The sequence below is a fragment of the Gigantopelta aegis genome, chromosome 4 (genome assembly GCF_016097555.1).
Source record: "Gigantopelta aegis isolate Gae_Host chromosome 4, Gae_host_genome, whole genome shotgun sequence".
Classification (NCBI taxonomy): domain Eukaryota; kingdom Metazoa; phylum Mollusca; class Gastropoda; order Neomphalida; family Peltospiridae; genus Gigantopelta; species Gigantopelta aegis.
In genome coordinates this window covers 119,258,900-119,268,085 of record NC_054702.1, presented here as the reverse complement: position 1 = coordinate 119,268,085, position 9,186 = coordinate 119,258,900, and the positions used below count along the sequence as shown (strand labels likewise).

The 9,186-nt window shown below is 42.8% G+C and overlaps 1 protein-coding gene across 1 annotated transcript; it reads left to right on the top strand.

Moving 5' to 3' along the window:
- The first annotated feature begins 281 nt into the window (after positions 1 to 281).
- LOC121370230 (nuclear receptor subfamily 2 group E member 1-like) lies at positions 282 to 8,057 on the top strand. Its single transcript, XM_041495354.1, has 6 exons — positions 282 to 302; positions 835 to 943; positions 2,524 to 2,685; positions 3,418 to 3,803; positions 4,418 to 4,664; positions 7,383 to 8,057. Exons 1-6 carry the CDS (start codon positions 282 to 284, stop codon positions 7,628 to 7,630), a joined length of 1,173 nt encoding a protein of 390 aa, XP_041351288.1. The 3' UTR covers positions 7,631 to 8,057.
- Positions 8,058 to 9,186: the final 1,129 nt, after the last annotated feature.

Genomic DNA, 9,186 nt, shown 5'->3' with positions numbered 1-9,186 from the left:
CCTTCCTGTACTACTCAAAGAAGACTGCCACTCCCAAATTAGCATATGGCAAAGCTGATTAGAATTAATACAGCTGTGATGACATGCACTCATGAACTACTGTCTTAACAGTGATGACATCAGGTGTTCGTGAAATGTGAGCATATCTTGCTCCACCGGTAGCACCCGTCATGAGTACTACCACCACAGCTGTCAAGTCTTTCACTTCATCTGAAACGATGAATAAATATTCAAGAATTTCACCAAAGACATGAAAGGTATACAGAATTTCAAAATATAGAATGGCATCAGTCATCATTTTGGTGAGTGGCGCCAAAGGCAGCAAACATCACTTTCTATAGATATAGGTCGAGTAGACTGCACGTAGTACGTGGACACATCAGAATCCGATCTCTCTATGGACAGCAGATAAGCTTCACGTGGATACGCTAAACCTAACACAAACTGGTGCATATATTATAGTTCACGTGGATACGCTAAACCTAACACAAACTGGTGCACATATTATAGTTCACGTGGATACGCTAAACCTAACACAAACTGGTGCACATATTATAGTTCACGTGGATACGCTAAACCTAACATAAACTGGTGCACATATTATAGTTCACGTGGATACGCTAAACCTAACACAGACTGGTGCACATATTATGGATACGTTAAACCTAACACAGACTGGTGCACATATTATAGTTCACGTGGATACGCTAAACCTAACACAAACTGATTCACATATAGTTCACGTGGATACGCTAAACCTAACACAAACTGATGCACATATTATAGTTCACGTGGATATGCTAAACCTAACACAGACTGGTGCACATAATATAGTTAAGAAACAAACGTGTTTCTCTTACAGGTGATCGCCTTCTCGACATCCCGTGTAAAGTGTGTGGTGACCGCAGTTCGGGCAAACACTACGGCATATACAGCTGTGACGGTAGGTGATCATATCGCATTGATTCAGATAGAACTGTGACGGTAGGTGACCATATATCTGTAGGAACGATATCTGGTGTGTGTGTGTGTGGGGGGGGGGGGGGTCACAATCTATTGGGCGGGAGGAATACAAGCCAGATTTTTATATTTATATGGAGTAGGTAAACAAAAGAGCCCTCAATCGCCCCGCCCCGCCCCGCCCCGCCCCAATTGCATGTAGTAAATGTATAGGTAATTAACAGCGAATCAATGGATTAAGTTAATGTGTTAAAGAATATTATGAAACGAACAAATAATTTTATTCTTCGTAGATTTTATGAAATCATTAATTCAAAGCACGCATGTTTTTAATCATTATAAAGTCCTTCAATCAAATAGTCCAATATATTCCTGTTAATACTAACAAATTAAAAGAAATGAACATATATTTAAGAATACAGAACTTATAAATGTTCTGTGTGTATTTGTAATACCACAGGAGCTCGCTTGGCATGCTGTCACTCTAGGATCGATCCCATTGGGCTATTTCTCATTCCAGCCAGTGCACTACGACTGATATATCAAAGGCCGTGGTATGTGCTATCCTGTCTATGGGATGATGCATATAAAAGATCCCTGGCTACTAATGAAAAAATGTAGCGGGTTTCCTCTCTAAGACAATATGTCAAAATTACCAAATGTTTGACATCCAATAGCCGATGATTAATGTGTTCTAGTGGTGTCGTTAAACAAAACAAACTTCTTTTTTTGTAATACCACACGTCAACGTGAGAAAAATGAAAATCTTAAACTCCTTTTATTTTGTTTTAACTACGTCCGACCACACGTTTCACGGATATTTCGTGTTGAGAAATCTTAACTTTTCTAATATCGTAATTATAAGAGCAAGCTAGTCAATGCGAATGTGAGATGGTAGGTGACATATTTAAATAAGTTTTTTATATTTATATACTCACAGAAAAAACACCCTAAATAAATTATCTCAAATCAACATCAAAGTTTGTTAATGGATAAAAATGGGCAGAAATGACGACGTCAACATAATTGTGCAAATTGTAATGTATACATGTGTGTGTATGTGTGCGTGCGTGTGTGTGTATGTGTGTGTGTATGTGTGTCTGTGTGTGTTTGTGTCTGTGTGTGTGTGCGTGTGTGTTTGTGTTTCTGTGTGTGTGTGTGTGTGTGTGTATGTGTATGTGTGTGTGTATGTGTGTGTGTGTCTCTGTGCGTGTGTGTGCGTGTGTGTGTATGTGTGCGCGCGTGTGTGTGTATGTGTGTGTGTGTGTGTCTGTGTGTGTGTATGTATGTGTGTGTGTGTCTGTCTGTCTGTGTGTCTGCGTTTGTGTGTCTGTGTGTGTCTGTGTGTGTGCGCGTGTGTGTGCGTGTGTGCGCGTGTGCGCGCGCATGTGTGTCTGTGTGTTTGTGTGTGTGTGCGCGCGTGTGTGTGCGTGTGCGCGTGTGTCTGTGTGTGTGTGTGTGTGTGTGTGTCTTTAAAATAATATTTGGTAGCGCGAAAAGGTCATGGTGGTCGTTTTTATAGCATGTTTTTAATAATTTCGTAGTTTTCTTGTTTCTCATCAGGCTGTTCGGGTTTCTTCAAGCGCAGCATCCACAAGAACCGGATGTACACGTGTAAAGCACAGGGCGACCTCAAGAGCATGTGTCCCATAGACAAGACTCACCGTAACCAGTGCCGCTCCTGTCGTCTCATGAAGTGTTTCCAGGCAGAGATGAACAAAGACGGTGCGTTCAAATCTCAATCACAAAACCGTATTCCGTGAACAAAATCTATCTCTACAAGGCAGAGTCTAAAGGAAGTCTTAGGCAAAGTGGTGATTGCTTCCATGAACCACTACAAGTTCAAACAATACACTTTTTATTCCAAATATATGATAATGACGATACATCCTGGTATATTAACTTTTATATACAGACAATAACTCTGAATAAAAAATATTATTGGTGGTAAATCTTAAGGCAGAGAAGAATTTTAATTGTAGAATGCAGAAAATTGCATTTCAAGACATCTAGTTTTAATTTCTTTTTACGAAGAAGCGTACCCCCCGAATCCCCTAGAAACTTTGCTTTGCGCCCTCAATCTCAGTCAGCCCCCCCCCCCCACATACACACCCCACCCCACTCCCCACCCCCAAATGTCCAATTGCTTCCGCCGTGCCTGATATATTTATATATATATATTTATTTAGCACACGAAATACAGATAATGATTGTGGTGAGTTCAAAATACATGTTCAACATCTGAACAGCAGAATTCTGGTATTTACAATGCCTCAAAGCTGGCACCATCAGACTTGAATTATCGAGTAAGAAAATACTAATATAAAGAGTTTATACAAATCATGCAAAATATATTTTATAAAATAACTGTCAACAGTTATTGTCTGTGTTTGCGATCATGTTGCTATTGTCATTCTTCAAACAGCATAGAAATGCACGTGTCGTTCATTGTTACAGCCGTGCAGCACGAGAGAGGACCGCGCAAACCGAAAGTTAAATCTGAAACCACCGACTCCAGGCTACAACTCGCTCAAGACTCGCCCATCGACCTCAGCGTCGCCAGAGGTCAACAACATGGCCGCTTGACCTTCAACTCGGATTACTTCCAGAAGTTTCAGTTGAGAAACGACCAACAGATGGTGTTTATGGGTTACCATGGAGACAGTTTGGGAGAGAGAATGGGTCTGCATGCGCCGTCAGCGTTTACTTCCCCTGCCGTGCTGCCGCCCATGCTGACGTCTCAACAAGATATCTGGCATGAAATGATGGCTCGACTTCTCTTTACCATCATCAGTTGGGTGAAGCAAATACCAGCGTTCTTAATGCTGTCACAGTCAGATCAGGTACATCTAGTCTTGTTCACTTTTAAACAGACAAATGACGATATTTTTTAATGTTTCCTTGAAAACATGACTTTTTCAAGTAAATTGTAGCCTACATATTAGTCCTTCAAATGATAACATTGCATAAACAACTGGTAAATAAGCTTAATAAAAACTTACATAACAGCCATGTTTTGACAATAATTGCAGTGTGTATCGAACATGTCACGTGTTTTATTCAGTGGAAGCAGCATGACCATACTCTGACGATATGACGAATAGTACACATGCCTGCTTACTACTATTGCCTGATGATATGACGAATAGTACACGTGCCTGCTTACTGCTATTGCCGTACATTTTCGTATGATTAATCAACGACGGCATTACCTTATGGCGCAACTAGAGAGGTGACTACATTTTGGCGCTGTTTGTAACAACTAATTATGCACATGCTGTTGTCACATTGTAGACTTCGGGTGCGTTCAGCCAATCGTTTGTCACAACGCTTGCTACACTGGTTTTACATTAAAAGGAATGATCACTTTGGGAACCAGTCAGATTAGTTTCTAAACGTTTAGCAAAAACTGGCTGACTGAACGTAGACTTGGTTTAACAGACGTTTTCCATCACAGACGGCGCTGCTGTCGTCATCGTGGAAAGAACTCTTCCTGCTGGGCGTGGTTCAGTGGGGGATTCCCGTGGACACGCGGTGTATTTCGGCGGACGCCAGGATCAAGGCGTGTGGGTTCGGCGTGTCTGAGGAATCCACTGTGATGACGGAGGTCGAGCGACTCAGCGAAACTGTGTCCAGGATTAGAGAGATGGCCATCGACTCGACAGAGTTCACGTGTCTTAAAGCCATCGTCCTCTTCAAGTCAGGTATGTTCGTAACACGTGTTCTCAGTTCTGTGTGTCCTCTTCAAGTCAGGTATGTTCGTAACACGTGTTCTCAGTTCTGTGTATCACTGACCCGACAGAGTCCACGTGTCTTAAAGCCATCGTCCTCTTCAAGTCAGGTATGTTTGTAACACGTGTTCTCAGTTCTGTATATCATTGACCCGATAGAGTTCACGTGTCTTAAAGCCATCGTCCTGTTCAAGTCCGGTATGTTTGTAACACGTGTTCTCAGTTCTGTGTATCATTGACCCGACAGAGTTCACGTGTCTTAAAGTCATCGTCCTGTTCAAGTCAGGTATGTTTCTAACACGTGTTCTCAGTTCTGTGTATCACTGACCCGACAGAGTTCACTTGTCTTAAAGTGATCGTCCTCTTCAAGTCAGGTATGTTTGTAACACGTGTTCTCAGTTCTGTATATCATTGACCCGATAGAGTTCACGTGTCTTAAAGCCATCGTCCTGTTCAAGTCCGGTATGTTTGTAACACGTGTTCTCAGTTCTGTGTATCATTGACCCGACAGAGTTCACTTGTCTTAAAGTCATCGTCCTGTTCAAGTCAGGTATGTTTGTAACACGTGTTCTCAGTTGTGTATATCATTGACCCGATAGAGTTCACGTGTCTTAAAGTCATCGTCCTGTTCAAGTCAGGTATGTTTGTAACACGTGTTCTCAGTTCTGTGTATCATTGACCCGACAGAGTTCATGTTCTCGGTTCTGTGTATCGTTGACCCGACGTAGTTCATGTTCTCAGTTCTGTGTATCATTGATCCTACAGAGTTCATGTTCTCAGTTCTGTGTATCAGTGACCAGACAGAGTTCATGTTCTCAGTTCTGTGTATCATTGACCCGACGGAGTTCATGTTCTCAGTTATGTGTATCATTGACCCGACAGAGTTCATGTTCTCAGTTCTATGTATAGTTGACGCGAAAGAGTTCATGTTCTCATTTCTGTGTATCATTGACCCGACAGACTTCATGTTCTCAGTTCTGTGTATCATTGACCTGGCAGAGTTCACGTGTCTTAAAGTCATCGTCCTCTTTAAGTCAGGTATGTTTGTAACACGTGTTCTCAGTTCTGTGTATCATTGACCCGACAGAGTCCACGTGTCTTAAAGCCATCGTCCTCTTGAAGTCCGGTATGTTTGTAACACATGTTCTCAGTTCTGTGTATCATTGACCCGACAGAGTCCACGTGTCTTAAAGCCATCGTCCTGTTCAAGTCAGGTATGTTTGTAACACGTGTTCTCAGTTCTGTGTATCAATGACCCGACAGAGTTCACGTGTCTTAAAGCCATCGTCCTATTCAAGTCAGGTATGTTTGTAACGCGTGTTCTCAGTTCTGTGTATCATTGACCCGACTGAGTTCATGTTCTGAGTTCTGTGTATCACTGACCCGACAGTGTTCATGTTCTCAGTTCTGTGTATCATTGACCCGACAGAGTTCATGTTCTCAGTTCTGTGTATCATTGACCCGACAGAGTTCATGTTCTCAGTTCTGTGTATCATTGACCCGACAGAGTCCACGTGTCTTAAAGCCATCGTCCTCTTCAAGTCAGGTATGTTTGTAACACGTGTTCTCAGTTCTGTATATCATTGAACCGACAGAGTCCACGTGTCTTAAAGCCATCGTCCTCTTCAAGTCAGGTATGTTTGTAACACGTGTTCTCAGTTCTGTGTATCATTGACCCGACAGAGTTCATGTTCTCAGTTCTGTGTATCATTGACCCGACAGACTCCACGTGTCTTAAAGCCATCGTCCTCTTCAAGTCAGGTATGTTTGTAACACGTGTTCTCAGTTCTGTGTATCATTGACCCGACAGACTCCACGTGTCTTAAAGCCATCGTCCTCTTCAAGTCAGGTATGTTTGTAACACGTGTTCTCAGTTCTGTATATCATTGAACCGACAGAGTCCACGTGTCTTAAAGCCATCGTCCTCTTCAAGTCAGGTATGTTTGTAACACGTGTTCTCAGTTCTGTGTATCATTGACCCGACAGAGTTCATGTTCTCAGTTCTGTGTATCATTGACCCGACAGAGTTCATGTTCTCAGTTCTGTGTATCATTGACCCGACAGAGTTCATGTTCTCAGTTCTGTGTATCGTTGACCCGGCAGAGTTCATGTTCTCAGTTCTGTGTATGGTTGACCCGACAGAGTTCATGTTCTCAGTTCTGTGTATGGTTGACTCGACAGAGTTCATGTTCTCAGTTCTGTGTATCATTGACCCGACAGAGTTCATGTTCTCAGTTCTGTGTATCATTGACCCGACAGAGTTCATGTTCTCAGTTCTGTGTTCCGTGTCCTTTTCACATGTTTTTTTGTTTTTGTTTGGTTTTTGGTTTTTTAAAGTTGAGTGTTGTCACTGTATTGGTGTGCATGTCATTGTGTTGGTTGCCAAGACAGTGGTTTGCATGTCACTGTGTTGGTTGCTATGACAGTAGTGTGCATGTCACAGTGTTGGTTGTCATGACAGTGGTGTGCATGTCACTGTGTTGGTTGCTATGACAGTGGTGTGCATGTCACTGTGTTTGTTGCTTTAACAGTGGTGTGCATGTCACAGTACTGATTGTGATGACAGTGGTGTGCATGTCACTATGTTGGTTGCCATGACAGTGGTGTGCATGCTACAGTGTTGGTTGTTATGACAGTGGTGTGCATGTCATAGTGTTGGTTGCTATGTCAGTGACGTGCTTGTTGTTTCAGACTCGCCCAGCCTGAAGAACTCCAAGTGTGTGGAGGCGCTGCAGGACCAGGCCCAGGTGATGCTGTCGGAGCACGTGCAACTCAACTACCCGCGCCAGCTAGTGCGAGTCGGCCGCCTGCTCGTGCTCATCAGCAAACTGCACGCGTTCAAAACCTCAACGCTGGAACGAGTCTTCTTCAGAGGCATTGTGGGCAACATATCGGTGGAGAAACTTCTCGGTAACATTTTGCACGGTGATGTATTCTAGCTGTTTGTGAACTTACTACAAGTAATGGTCAGACATGGTGATGTAGGCAGTGATGTAGTAGTTAATCTAAAGACATGACCTAGGACGATGTTTCAGAATTTCTCGAGTACTCAGTGTCAGTGACAATAAAATGTGATACTAGCAATTCGCTCCAGTAGGACTTGTCTTTAAATGGTGTTCGTGTTGAAGACAAAACTTCTTTAATAGTCACCAGGAAGAGTGCATTATTGGGAGGTATTGAGAAGTTAGCGTGGATACAGGTAGTATGGAAAATGTACACTATATATTCTATAGTTTATACATACGTTTATTTAAGTAAATGGCGTCGATGAAGAACTCGTTAATATTCCGTATATTCTGTGTATTATCCCTACATGGGCGAGAGACAAAAACATTTTTCTTGAAACAAGTAATACTCGTTTCAGTGTATTAATCTACATGTGTACCTGGTTTCAGTGTCTTTGTGAAACTGTCAATAAAGTGAAAACGTAAATGTGTTTTGTGTTGTTTGCTCAAGAAAGGATTGATGTTGAACATCACAATGTTACGTTTGGAACATGGTCCCTGCAGCCTGGGGAATAAGAGAAGAAGCCCACCGTACCATGTATACTACTCAAAAGAATTTAAGGGTCAGACGATATTTTCGACATTATTTTCTGAATGTCAATTATATTAGCTAGACCATAATGTCACGCATGGTATTGTTCCATTTTGACGAAAGTGGGTCTAAGCAACCCATAAATGAATTAAAATCCACTGTCATTGACACTGTCGACTAGTTCTAATGGCGAAAACATGCTTACATTTGCACGTAAATTAGGGCGAAAGCGAAAGGTCTGCTAAGTGCCCATAACTTGCTTTTTCACAAAGCGCTTCATTTGCACGCTTTGCGTATGTATTCCATGTTCCCAATGCTGAATTTCCGTATAACTGGAGCTTGCGTTCGTGTACGGTGCACACTCCAAATTCGACAATGATACGACGTCAACTGACTATCGAAGATCGAGGAAGGGCTATTGCTTGGCTTCAGGATGGCAATACGCAAAGAAATGTTGCTCTGAGACTTGGTGTCAGTCAGAGTGTCGTTGGCCGACTGTGGCAACGGTACCAAGCAACGAATTCTGTTCGAAATCGTCCACGTTCGGGAAGACCTCGAAGCACTACAAATAGAGAGGACCGCTACATCACCAATATGGCTCTACGTCAACGCACAACCACTGCACGCCGATTACGTGACAATCTGCGGACTGCGACTGGAACTCGAGTGTCTGATCAAACCATAGCAATCGTCTGAGAGCCAATAATCTACGCTGCCGTCGCCAGGCTGTTCGACCACCACTCCTACCACGTCACAGAACGGCCAGACGTCACTGGTGCACACTTCATCTGCGGTGGCAACGTGTTCAGTGGGGTCGAGTGATGTTCACTGATGAGTCCAGGGCCCATATTTTCGAAGCTATCTTAGGGCTACGAAATCGTAAAACCGTCATAGGTTGTGACGTCACTACAACACACGCCATAGTGACGTCATAGCTTACGATGATTTCACGATTTCG

What these genes read in the sequence shown, in the direction of transcription:
- LOC121370230 (XM_041495354.1), top strand. Translation starts at nt 282, where the DNA reads ATGGCATCAGTCATCATTTTG. An exon ending in TGGCATCAGTCATCATTTTG is followed by an intron (nt 303 to 834) that starts GTGAGTGGCGCC and finishes CACATAATATAG; the next exon opens with TTAAGAAACAAACGTGTTTC. An exon ending in GGCAGAGATGAACAAAGACG is followed by an intron (nt 2,686 to 3,417) that starts GTGCGTTCAAAT and finishes TCATTGTTACAG; the next exon opens with CCGTGCAGCACGAGAGAGGA.